This window comes from Sinocyclocheilus anshuiensis, unplaced genomic scaffold (assembly GCF_001515605.1).
Source record: "Sinocyclocheilus anshuiensis isolate Anshui unplaced genomic scaffold, SAMN03320099.WGS_v1.1 scaffold1906, whole genome shotgun sequence".
NCBI classification, from domain to species: domain Eukaryota; kingdom Metazoa; phylum Chordata; class Actinopteri; order Cypriniformes; family Cyprinidae; genus Sinocyclocheilus; species Sinocyclocheilus anshuiensis.
In genome coordinates, this window is record NW_015546187.1 from 247,420 (window position 1) to 260,814 (window position 13,395).

General features: G+C 39.2%; 1 protein-coding gene across 1 annotated transcript in view; it reads left to right on the forward strand.

Annotated features, from left to right (window-relative positions):
• Positions 1–13,395, forward strand: part of LOC107701414 (pleckstrin homology-like domain family B member 1) — a 90,269-nt gene that overhangs the window by 39,712 nt on the left and 37,162 nt on the right. The window contains exons 5-6 of the mRNA XM_016503411.1: positions 2,974–3,099; positions 7,693–9,194. Coding sequence (XP_016358897.1) covers positions 2,974–3,099; positions 7,693–9,194 — 1,628 coding nt within the window. The remainder of the gene's footprint in view (positions 1–2,973; positions 3,100–7,692; positions 9,195–13,395) is intronic.

Here is a 13,395-nt window from a genome sequence, read left to right on the forward strand (position 1 = left end):
TAGATAGATAGATAGATAGAGTCATAGATTCATATAGATTCATAGATAGAGAGAGAGTGTGTAGATAGAAAGAAAGAAATAAAGAAAGAAAGAAAGAAAGAAAGAAAAGTTAATAGATTCATATAGATTCATAGATAGATAGAAAGAGAGACAGTGTAGATAGATAGAAAGAAAGAGAAAGAAAGAAAGAAAAATTCATAGATTCATATAGATTCATAGATAGATAGAGAGAGAGTGTGTAGATAGAAAGAAAGAAAGAAAGAAAGAAAGAAAAATTAATATATTCATATAGATTCATAGATAGATAGAGAGAGAGAGTGTGTAGATAGATAGAAAGAAAGAAAGAAAGAACGAACGAAAGAAAGAAAGAAAAATTCATAGATTCATATAGATTCATAGATAGAGAGAGAGAGAGAGTAGATAGATTCATAGACTGATAGATTCATAGACTGATAGATAGATAGATAGATAGAGAGAGAGACAGAGTAGATAGATAGATAGATAGATAGATCGATAGATAGATAGAGAGAGAGACAGAGTAGATAGATAGATAGATGATAGATAGATAGATAGATAGATAGATAGAGAGAGAGACAGAGTAGATAGATAGATAGATAGATAGATAGAAAGAAAGATTCATAGAGTCATATATTCATATAGATTCATAGAGAGAGAGAGAGTGTGTGTAGATAGATAGAAAGAAAGAAAGAGAAAGAAAGAAAGAAAAATTAATAGATTCATATAGATTCATAGATTCATATAGATTCATAGATAGAGAGAGAGAGAGAGTACATAGATAGATAGACTGATAGATAGATAGATAGATAGATAGATGGATGGATGGATAGATAGATAGATAGATAGATAGATAGATAGATAGATAGATAGATAGATATATACAGTACGGTACGATAGATATGATATAGTATTATATGATGAGATACAGTACACTACGATACGGTATGATAAATACAATACTGGTCAAAGTTATTTTGAAGAGAAAACCCCTCTAAACTAAATATGTCCAAAAACAGTATTTTGCCTTTGTTAAACCAAACACAAGCACCATAGGCTCTGATCTGATGGAACACATGATGTGTTTTGAGGATAACATCTTGCACACAAGTAATTTTAAAGTTTTGCAACCTTTTTCTCTTACAGCTGTGCAGATGAGTTGCACAAGTTTGCTTGCCATCACAAGCGTGTATTTACCACATTACTCAATTATCTTCTGTGCGTCATGTTTAATGGCACATTTTTACAATGACTAATTTGAGCACAATGCATGTAGCGCAAAATAGGAAGGCAGTGAAGCTGCTGTCGCATGCGAGTTTGTTATTTGGTGCTGCTGCTTGTCAATAATGTTTGAGCTGGTCGGTGGATCGTGCTGATGCAGCAGATGCCACAGTTATTGTCTGTAAAAGCACTCAGATATGATTTCGACAAGGCAAAAAAACAGGACGTCTCGCTGATGTGGTTTACACCACAGACCTCAATATACTGTTATTTCAAATAAAACATTTTATGAGCAAGCATGTAAACAAGTCTGTTAATTAAAACACTATAACTTTCTGTTCAACACGTGCTTTGTGTATTTTCATTTGCTTGTTTCGTTTCGCCTACTTGTCTTTGAATGTGCAAGCAGAGCATGTCAAGACTTGAACAATCCTAGAAGAGTCTTTTTATGACAACAACCACCATCAGTTAACAATCCTCATTCTTCTATTCAGTAACAACATGAAAGAAAACACGTCTATGTGAGAATACCACTTAAGCACACGATTTAGTTTACTACAGAGGATCTTAGTTTTCTTTGCGTGCCCTAATCGTACCTTGCCTTGTCAGAACCTGAGGGGTAATCAAATGTTCTGCCTGGAACAAAAGGGCATCTGGCACTCTGCATTCATCACAGATCTGCTCTGGCTGGAAAGGTTTCCATGAGACCTTTACCTACCTTGAATAAATACGGTGATTGGCCAGATTAGCTCTGGCAGTTTAATATAGCCAAAGAGCTATTTTTTGCATTGTTTTGTGTAACGGGGATTAAGATTAGAATGTTGTAGAATGTATATTTTTTATTATTATTTTAAATCACTAATATTGGCAGATATCGTAGCGATAGCGAAGTAGAGCAGGATTTAAAAATCAGCTTTTCATTTTATTTTGCATGAGATTACAATGTAATTGTATACATAAGTGGAGTTTTCTTTATATATGCTTTATATATTATGATAAACAAATTGATAGATTAAGTCAATTTTCCATTAGTGACAATAAAGCATTTTTTGTATATGCCTCTCAGTTAAAGCCAAGATGAAACAGCATTCACAAGTGATAAATGGCAAATAAAAAAACCACAAATTAATTATATATTAAATTGATTCAATCTCTTTCTGCATAAGCAAAGATAATGAATTAAGACAACTGCATTGCTCAGAAATGAGCATGCATGAATAAATATACAATATCAATATATATTCAATACTGACTTTTTAAATCACTAATATTGGCCAATATGGTACCAGTTTATATATAAAAAAGCCAATATACAGGGCAAGACTTGATCTGATCCATTGAAAATTGATTTATTTGTTTAAAATGATCAGAAGGTTGCATGATAATAAAGATATAATTCACTATAAGTCCAGGAAAGCATGTATGTATTAAATAGAGCTAATTTAGATCTCATGTTGACTTTAACTGGCTTCACTACCAGCGTTTGGCTTGTCTATTTTTCCCCTCACTCAGCAAGCCAGGAGTCTGATCCGACACCACAGTGTGAGATGTTCCTGCTTGTTCATGTAAAACAGGGGCAAACATTCCTTTCCCCCTCCATACCTCTCACACAGTGGTACGAAACTGGTCTAAAACTGCCAGGATCCTAGTCAAGATCATTTGAAATACTTCTTCAGGCATATGTTTGATGCATTTTCATTCTCAGCTTCATTAAAAGTGGTTTTGCTTTGTGTGCAGGCTGTATGCTGTGTTTCGGCCAATCCGCCTTTTTCCGTTTCAACCACCCCGAGGAGGCTTTCCGAATGAAAAGCATGATGCCTGAGGGAGCACAGACAGCCAGTGTGAAAAACTGGGCCCACACAGGTAATGCAATATCCCACAGGAGAACACACCTGAACTGTGGCATGAATTATCCAACGCTTACCACAACGCACTCAAAGGCTGTGTTGTGCAGGATGTCATTTGTGTGGAAAATACATTCCTGTAGAACCTCAAAAGCTTATTTTTGTACTGTCTGAAATCACAATACAGAAGAGCATTTGTGATATTACACACTCTGTTGCATATAGATGTCTTTTATGTATATATCATGTTTAAAAATAAACAAACAAGCACCTATTTCTTGTGTAAGTGCTATAAGAAACAGATGCACATTTACAAACGGGCCATTTATGCAGATTTGGTCTTATAGGGTGTTGCCACATGCCTGAATGGCAAGGTTTGTTTTAGTAGCACAGGTAGTGGCTTTCAGCTGGGCCTTACTGCATTTCCGTTTCTAACTGTTAGCAATGCAAGCCTGCCTGGGTCCTGAGTTGCACCATGCAACTTTTATGAGGAGCTCATTCCTCTGGGTCTCCTGACAGAGTGCTCTACATCTTCCACTCCCACTCACAGTACTACACAGCAGCCAGTGTTTAAACAGAGCACATTTACAATATGTATTGAGGTGTTTTCCTGACTTTTCCTGTTGTGTGGCAGAAAAGTACAAGAATAGCATATAAACACAGCTGGTGCAGTATATTTTCTGAGCTGGTAATAAATTCTCTCCACCATGAAAGACATTCTTTTTGCAAACAACATACCCGCTGCATTCCTGTTCAATATATATTTTTGTTTCTTATTTTCCCAGTGCCTTAATGATCTAAAACTACATAGCTAAAATAATTACGTTTTTTCAGACTCTATAAATCAGTCTTTAAACAAATTCCAGATGCCAAAAGCACATGGACAGCTTTATGGATGCCTTTTGTACAAGAGCTTAGATACATGCACCTTAAAGGGATAGTTCACCCAAAAATGAAAATTCTACTCACCCTAAAGTTGTTCCAAACAGTTGCTGGTAGCTGTTGACTTCCATAGTATGGAAAAATATACTATGGAAGTCAATGGCTACCAGTTATCAACATTCTTCAAAATACCTTCAGAAGATTTTTCATTTTGGGGTGGGCTATCCATTTAAGATGCATGGATCTCAGCACTTGTACATAAGGCATGTATATAAAGCTGTCCATGTGCTTTTGGCAACTGATATTTGTTTATAGACTGATTCATAGAGGAAAAGAAACCCCCCTTCACACGTTCTCTGTGCCAGAGCTATTTCCTCATCCATCTCTCTTCCAGTCCAGACAGCTTTGTTGGCCATGCTCTGCTTATTTAAAGTTGAGGGGTATCTTTTACAATATCTATATTTATCTCACCACCCACCCTGCTCTCCAATCCCCTCCTCACTGTTCCCCTCATATTCTCCCAATATCCGGCTGCCTCGTTCCCACACAGCAGGTCTGCTTGATGTTCTTGATGATATTTCAGTATTACTCAGAGAAGTGTGCGATATATTAACAGATACGCTTTTATTGCTGTGTCTGTCTACATTATACCACTTATTACTTGGCAACTAAAATAAAATTATATTATATTATATTATATTATATTATATTATATTATATTATATATTAATTACTAAGCTAATATATACTGCATATCAGCTGCCAGTTTAGAAATTCTCATATACAATATCTTGAGAATCAAATAAACTTTTTTTTTGTTTGTTTTAAACTCACAGTCACATCAGTGTCCATGTGAATTTATCTTCAAAATGTGCACTGTCGCTTTAAGAATGTATGCCCCGCCCCGTGCAGCCAGCAGTCAGTCACATCAGCACCGTGGACAGGGGAGGGAGGGGGACTCACCGATGGTGTAGCGGCGCCAGGCTCACCAAGCCCGGCTGGAATATCTCATCTGCGGCGTTTTATACTCCTGCCTGGGTACCGTGTGGCCGGTGCAGCTGGCCTAGTTCGAGAACCGGAATGCGGGAGCCGTACTTTTGATACTGAGGTCGGTTATGGGTTATAAACCAAGCGCAGCGGCTTAGCGTTTCCACAAGCGTGTTCTCATATGTAAGTACTGATCGTTATATAGTCTGTATATGTGTATGTGTATGTATACGGACATACTGTATGTAGCATATGTATCCTTTTATAGTCGCTACTTGTCAAGTTGACATGTTTCATTTTGTCACATGAAAGGTCTTTCTCAATAATCATTGTATCTATGTGCTTGTGCTTTATTGAATCCGTTTCTTTTTCAGTGGGATTTAAATGGCAAATTGAGCCAGAGGCATCCTCAGCTGCTCTGACTTATTTCTAAACCACGATGACTATAAAAAAAATAATAAATAACAACACTTGGAAAGGGGGTTGTGTTGTATGCATTATTTGTGAGGAGTTTGAACAGAGAGTGTTTTGTAATCAGGAGAGATTTGTGGCAGAAACGCAAACACTGAGCAGGCAAGAACAAGATTGATCAAGTTTTGGATGTTGTGAAATCAGTTCTGTGACTGACTCAGAATCTTATGTTTATATATTACTTATGTCTTATGTACAGGTGCATCTCAATAAATTAGAATGTCGTGGAAAAGTTCATTTATTTCAGTAACTTTTCCACGACATTCTAATTTAGTGAGATGCACCTGTATATATAGCACCTATCTAATAAGTTTGATGCAGTGTTAAATCGTTTACATCTGGAGTGTTTTATGAAAAATAATAATGTTCTGATGAATTGAGGGGGAAAATCATAAATTGGGCATTATTTAGGCTTTTTTTTTTTTTTTATACAGTGGATTAGACCAGAGGTGATCAAACTTTTGTGAAGCCAAAGCCCTCCAAATATGATAATTGCTGCACCCTTTCCTAAATTATAAAATCAGCTTTGTATTTAAATGTTATCGGGCCCATGTATACTGTCTGAGAAACATAATTAGCATCATATTACAAAACGTCTTGTTTTCAAAATCAAATAATTGGCTTTAGTATTGTAATTCTATAAAACCAAAGCAAATGAATAATACTTTTTTATTAAGTTGATCTTTCCACTATTAGACTAGTGTTATATGTTTAAACTTGAGGATGAGTATTTTCAGTAAAATTGTATTTTGAATTTAATCAAATTTATTTGATCTGAATTGCTTTTCACTGTTAAAATTGTTCCAAAAAGGATTTTCAGAAATTATTACAATAATATTACCTTACAGCCCCTAGCTCCCACTTGCAGCCCCCCTGGGGTTTACCGGACCCCAGTTTGAAAACCACTGGTTTAGATAATGACCATTTTTACTTTGTGGGTCTGTCTCAGCAGATGAACCATTTACATTGGAAATGGTCAGTTGCCTGAGAGATAGATTGAATTACCAGCGGGGCTCTCTATGATTTACGTATATGAGCACATATTCATTTGACTACTTCAGCATTCATCTTCTGTGTGTTTGGCAGCAGTGTTAAACTTGGAGGCTGTTGAATGGGGCTAATGGATTAAATTCATCTCTGCAGTGCCAAAAGAGCTGCAGGTACTTGCATTAAAAGCTCAGGTGTAGTACTGAGGATAATAGTTGGGGTTAGGTGGGGTGAAGAAGCCAAATGCATCCACTTACTCGTAAGTGCTTTTCCTGTTTTCTGCACTCTGTTGGGCTCAGCTGGCTAGTGATGGGAATTCTGAATCATTATTGAGAATCGATTCTTTCAAATTGTTTCAGTTAACCAGTCCAGCATTTTTTTTTTTACATGAAGTTGTCATCACATGGTCTCTATCATCTTGACGTTACATTCATGGTCAAGTAAAGATATATGAAAGCACACATGGTGGTTTTACTATGGGTTTTATATTACGTTTAAGTGATTTGAAACCTTAATATTATTAGCATTTATATGAAACAATAAAAAATTCACTTAATTTTTTGGACTAAAGCTTCTATAAAATCTGTTTATTGAAAACCAACTCTTTCATTATCATTGTTATGTAATTTTATCATTATTATTATTTATAATGATAAATGATGTCAGCAAGGTTTATTGCATTAAGAAGAATCGTAAATTGTCTTTATAATATCACGTAACATAAAATTTCATGATATTTCCTTGTCTCTGTAAATAAACTTCTCACTAAAACAGAGTACTTCCTCACTGACACGTCTGCTTTTACTGTGTAGCAAATGTCAGTTTTATGGAGTAATGGAAATGTGATGTCATCATGGGAGCTCTCAGTCAAAAAAAAACGAGGTCATCTTTAGCAGGGCTGGCATCAGTATGGCACTCGAGCTGACTGACAGAATGGTTTTCTAGTGACTGATGCCATATGCCAAGCATATACTGCTGTACGATTAAAGTGACTTACTTTTACCCATCAGTTAAATCCTTAAATACTGTCCAACTACTCATTATCAGCTTGTCCATTATTTTGAAAAAAGACTGTTCTCCAGTGATTTGGTGAGTTGTTGACTAAAAATCCTTTCAATATTATGTGTGAACCAATCATTCATACTGGTTTTGTGAACCATTTCCACTGATTCAGAAGAAAGATTTGTTCATTAATTAATTACAGCTACACCTTAGCTGTTCTAAAAGATATGTATTTTGATTTTTGTATATGGCAAAGGCTTATGACTGTTATCTTTTCTTTCAGATTCTGAGAACCTGATCAATGGGAACCACTCGTCAGGAGCGCCAAAATCTCACTTGGTCTCCAACGAGAGAGTGCGCCCTGAGCACAGTGCCATCGTCAGTTCCATTGAGAAGGACCTTCAGGACATTATGGACTCATTAGTCATGGATGACCCTCAGCCCTCTTCCTCTGAGTCAAAGAAGCCCTCTGGTCTGCCCATCTCCCAGTCTCCCTTGTCCCCCATGTTAAATGGAGGGGGGCGCTTCCTTCTCTCACCCCCAATGAGCCCTGGTGCTATGTCTGTGGGCTCCAGTTATGAGAATACCTCTCCTCCTTTCTCTCCTCTCTCATCCCCATCCGCTGCCAGCAGTGGCAGCTACACCAGTCCATCTCCAAGTGGTTGTCAGAACCAGCTTCACACGCTTCCTCCTGTGCCAGTGAGGTCTTCTAGTTACAATTACACCAGCCAGCCACCCATACCTCAGCCACGAACCATACTGCCCAGCTATTCCAGTGGCAACAGTGGGCCAAAGGTGCCTGAGAGTCCCAGACTCCAGCGAAAGGCTCTTTTAGAAGCACCTCCAAGCCCAAAGCCAAGTCGTTGTGGGTTGAACCAAGACAGCTCGGTGGCTAAAACCCCAGACAGCCCCATACAGACTCACATTCTGCCCTCAGTCTCAATCTCTACTGCTCCGACTGATCACCCATCTGTCAGTCGGGTTCCAGTTCCAGGTAGTCCCAGACTGACCCCCAAATTCTCAACCGCATCCCCATCCTCCTCGCCCTCTAGTCCTAGAACCAAAACTGCCATTGTTCTCCAGGATCGGCCCTCAAGTCCTTTCCGGGAGCAGCCTCAGCCAGATCGCTCCTTGACCTCTAGCCCCTCTAATCAACTCTCCCCACCCTCGCGATCTTTCCAGCCCCCCTTGGACCCCATTGTCCACATCATTCAGGGTGGACCTCCACACCCACATCCTCGCATATTGCAGCCTCCAGAAAGTCCGCGGCTGGCCCGCAGGAATCTTGAAGGGAGTAGCATGAGGGAGCTTCCTCCTCTTAGCCCCTCTATAGCTCGCAGGGGGGTTCCTGTGCTCCCCGGAGCTCTACCGGGAACCCTGCGGACTCCAGAGAGTCCATCCCCAAGAATGGGGCCAGAGAGTCCCAGACTCAGGCGGAAAGCAGGGTCTCCTACAGAGGAGCCATTCAGCCCTCGTGGGGTGCGTGCTCGTAGTCCTTCACCCACATCCGGACTGATGGGGGAAGGCAGTGGACGGAAGGGCAGTTTTGGGAACTCGCTCTCTTCCACATTCAGCCTGGGCTCTCTGCCTGGGTCATCGCCCCGATCCAGTCCTAGGAGCCACAGAAAGATGTCAGCGGGCCACAGGGACCTTTGGATGCCTCACCCTGGCATGAGGGAGCGCAAAAATAGCATCACAGAGATCAGCGACAACGAGGATGACCTTCTGGAGTACCACCGGCGCCAAAGAGAAGAACGACTCAGAGAGCAAGAAATGGAGAGGCTGGTGAGTGAGATGCAGTAGCACCCTTAAAAATACGTGCATTTATATAACAAAATATCAAACCAAGTAGGATTTACGAGAAAGCTGTTTTCGTGTATCCACTAAAAACAACCTCAAGACCAAAGTAAAGTGCAGTTAGATCTGAGGAAAGATCTAACATGATTTGTTTGCAATGCCCACTTGAAAGCCACATCATAGTATAAAGAATCCTTCTAAGAAATACTCCCTGTCTCTGTTTGTACATGTCATGTAGAGTGCTGCCTCTGCATGTCTTCCGATGATATGTAAATAGCAAGTTTCTACAGTTAATATTTTCCAGAAAAGCTCCTCAGTACACACCGATGGCTGAATCTAATCTTAACACACCTAGCAAGCATTAGCAATTGTGCTTTTGGTGAGAATGCAGGACATTTGGAGGAAATGCTACTACACTTCTCAGGCAGAACTGACACACTGACTAATCCACTGTCGTGCTGAGGCAGAGGGCTCCGCTTTTACCATGGCAACCCCATTGTTTGTTGTCTCTTTTACTGAGAGGTGGGAGGGAACAGTAGACATCTTGGTCCAGTTTGCAGCCCATAATGAAGCCGCTGAGACAAAGGCCCCTGTGAAGTTTTATATGAGTTTGTGTCTGAAACAGCTCTTGTCTGCTTCCCTTGTAATTACCCATTGTGGTTGTTTATTGCTCTCAGAAAAGGAGGTGATCTAATTGAGCGTACAGAGTTATGCTTCAATACTCCCAACAGAGAGTATCTGTAGTATGTTATTTGCTTAGCATGCACAGTTCTAGTATGCTCCTAGTGTGCTTTATTTGGCTCTTTGCTGATGAAATGTGGTGGAATAAATGCTGAAAGAATGAGCTACAATAAATGAGCTCAACATGCCAATGACCTCATCCTCGCAAATGTGCTTGATCTCCAAGTACAAAATTACACAAACAAGAAATGACCTTTGATTCAGACCTTGCTCTGAAATATTTGCAAAATGTCAAGTGTAAATAGCGAAGAATGTTTGCTCTGTGAAGAAAGATCAGATGTTCTTTTGAATTTTCTGACTGTCAGCCATTACATCACTCATTATCAGAAGCGCCTGTCCTGTGAATTGGTATTTTGACATGGTCTGGTGGCTTCTGTGGTCCATTAACAAACTGCACTCATCTGTTCACTCATTTCTGCAGTTCCATACATCATTCCTCAAGCAAGTCTGAATTTCAATAACAACAGTGTGATGCATCTGAAGTGCAGATAAGCCACGTTGAGCTCATTTGACTGCCCCTTGGCTCCTGCTGAGAAGGAGCGGGACACTGCCTAGCATGACAAGCAGAAATGTGCTCCAGGGCGTTGCAGCAGGTTTTGATTTTTTTGCCAGCTGACCGTCATACAGAGGAGAGGTCAGGCAAAACTTCACGTAACATTGCACAGCATAGAATGCATGGCCGCTGCAGGAATCAGGAAGGAGACAGTGGTGTTGCCTGCAGTCTGGAGGCTAAATCTGAGCTGCAATGAGCAAAGGTGGTGGATTTCAAATTGGATACTTATAACCTACACGAAGCAAACTGGCATTGAGATGAATGCGATTTCTAATGGATAGGTTTTCAGGAGTAGAGGTGTAGGCCTACAGGTTTTTACCAGTAGTGATGCACCGAAATCAATGCAGTAGTGATGTAGCCGCCTTTTGACATTGCAGCCATACAGATTTTACATTGCTATTCTAACATCATTTTTGGTCACAGTGAATTGCATCCACACGGCTGACATTTTTACTTGTCGTAGCTTATCCACATTGTGTGTACGCACCTTTGGAGAAATGCTAATTAACTGTTTTTGTCACTGTTTTGGTCAAGGGTTCGGGCTGAAACCTTTTTTTTTTGCGCTGAATATTCTTGTTTATTGAAATGTTGGTGCATCACTACTTTTAAAAGGGGTCATGAACTGAGAAATCAAATTTCTCAAAAGAAATAATAAAAAAAACAGTCTGTGCATTGCCTTCTTTCTGATCCCAATGTTAGGAAAGAGTGGATGAACTTTATTTTTAATTATGTGACAGACTGTGTCAGTAAGAACTCGGTCCTTTGTTCACTTAATTTTACTGCAGATTCGTTTACAAACAAAGCACAATTCCACTCAGGATTTTCAGAAAGGTTGAAATTAAAAGATGATGCTGTGCCGACTATATTGGATCCGACAATAATGTCGCACCACACAAGTTGTGAGTAACTGTTTTTATTACGTGGTCACTATTGCTTTGTCTGTTATTACAGATCGTTTGATATAAGTGTTTATGCGTTTTTAACTTAAAACACAGCAGCGTCAATCTGTGTACACTGTCAAACATACACAACTATTAGCCAGTCATAATAGTGGGCGTTTACTTCTGAGTCTACAATCTGCCACGCCTATTCAAACAGAGCGTTCTGATGAGGGGGTCAAAACTGGACAGAAAATAGCTATTACTTCTAAATTATGTTTTTCATGTAAAAAATCTTGATAACATTGTAAGTGGTCCTCAGAGAAACAAAATAATAAAAAGGCAGTTCATGACCCCTTTGAGGACAAATTATGTTACTGCAGTTTGTTGCATAAATTCTTTAAATGATATTTAGTGTTCTGTTATAAATATCTACATACACTTTGTTTTAATGCACTAGTTCACACATAGTCAGATGTGACTAAACAAAAAGGGTTTTCTTGATAAAAAGTTCTGACTTATTCAGAACATAATCAGAACTTCTGAGCTCACCACTCAGCAAACTGTGAACATTAAAATGATTTTTTTTTTTTTCAAGAAAGTGTATTTCTTCATTTTATGGATGTACAGTTGAGTGAGTGTGAGCCAGTCCAGTCTGCAGTGCATAATTTATCATCCCTAAACTGCCACAAGGCTCCAGAGGCACACATTGTTACCTTAGATACAGCCTTGGCACACACACACACTTGGCATATGGCGTCAGTCACTAGAAAACCATTCTGTCAGTCAGCTCGAGTGCCATACTGATGCCAGCCCTGCTAAAGATTACCTCGTTTTTTTGACTGAGAGCTCCCATGATGACATCACATTTCCATTACTCCATAAAACTGACATTTGCTACACAGTAAAAGCAGACGTGTCAGTGAGGAAGTACTCTGTTTTAGTGAGAAGTTTATTTACCGAGACAAGGAAATATCATGACATTTTATATTACAAATTATTATTATAAAGACAATTTACGATTCTTCTTAATGCAATAAACCTTGCTGACATCATTTATCATTATAAATAATAATAATGATAAAAGATAAACAACAGTTATTATAACCCCTTTAAATGAACTGGAATGGTTATAGGTTGCAGGGAGTCAGATTAATGGAAACCTGTTCAATGAAGACGTAACCACCTCCACATTGTTGGGAGGGCAGACATCTGCACAGGGGACACAAGAGGTCAGTATGACAAGCATCTGTCCCACTGCTCTTGTGGATTAGCACACTAAATATATCCACTTTCACTGGCCACATTATGCAGAAACATAACTATGTGTGTTTGTAACAGATAGAGAGGGAGGAAGAGACAAGAGGTATCTAATGTAATTCATTTTGACCCAGTAAAGTGCAATTAGAATCATTCTGATGAAGATAAAAGCAGTATCCTCTGACACAGCAAGATGCATACGAGCTCCCTCTGGAGCATTTTGTTGATGGTTTAATGTGTTTGCTTCCTGTGTTCTTGCAGATCAGTGTAAAGTGAGTTATCTGCTCTGGGACGGATTAATACTGATTCTCCTCACAACAACAGAGAGAGAGAGAGAGAGAGAGAGAGTATTTGAGAACAAGAGACAGTTAACTGACTTTCTGTGGCGCTGATTATCTGGGTCAGTGCAGACTTTAGTTATTCTGACCCGGCTCTTGTAATCAAGACAGAGAAGAACAACACTGAGTGCTCTTAGCAACACCTCATCTTGTTGTATAAAGCAATATTCAAGGATTCTCAGGAAGATCTGTTTGACATTTGCACAGGTGACTCCGTAATCCTGAAAGATAGAGACATTGATACTAGCGTTTGATACCTACATGACAGTCACTTGTGGTGCTTGATTTCCATTATTCAGATTAATAAAGACTTGTGATATTATTAGTTGTGCAAGTATCATTGTTGCTATTAGGGCCTTTCGCACCGCGGGAACCTTTTCATAGTACCAGAACTAATTGTGGAACTACCCACTTTTTGG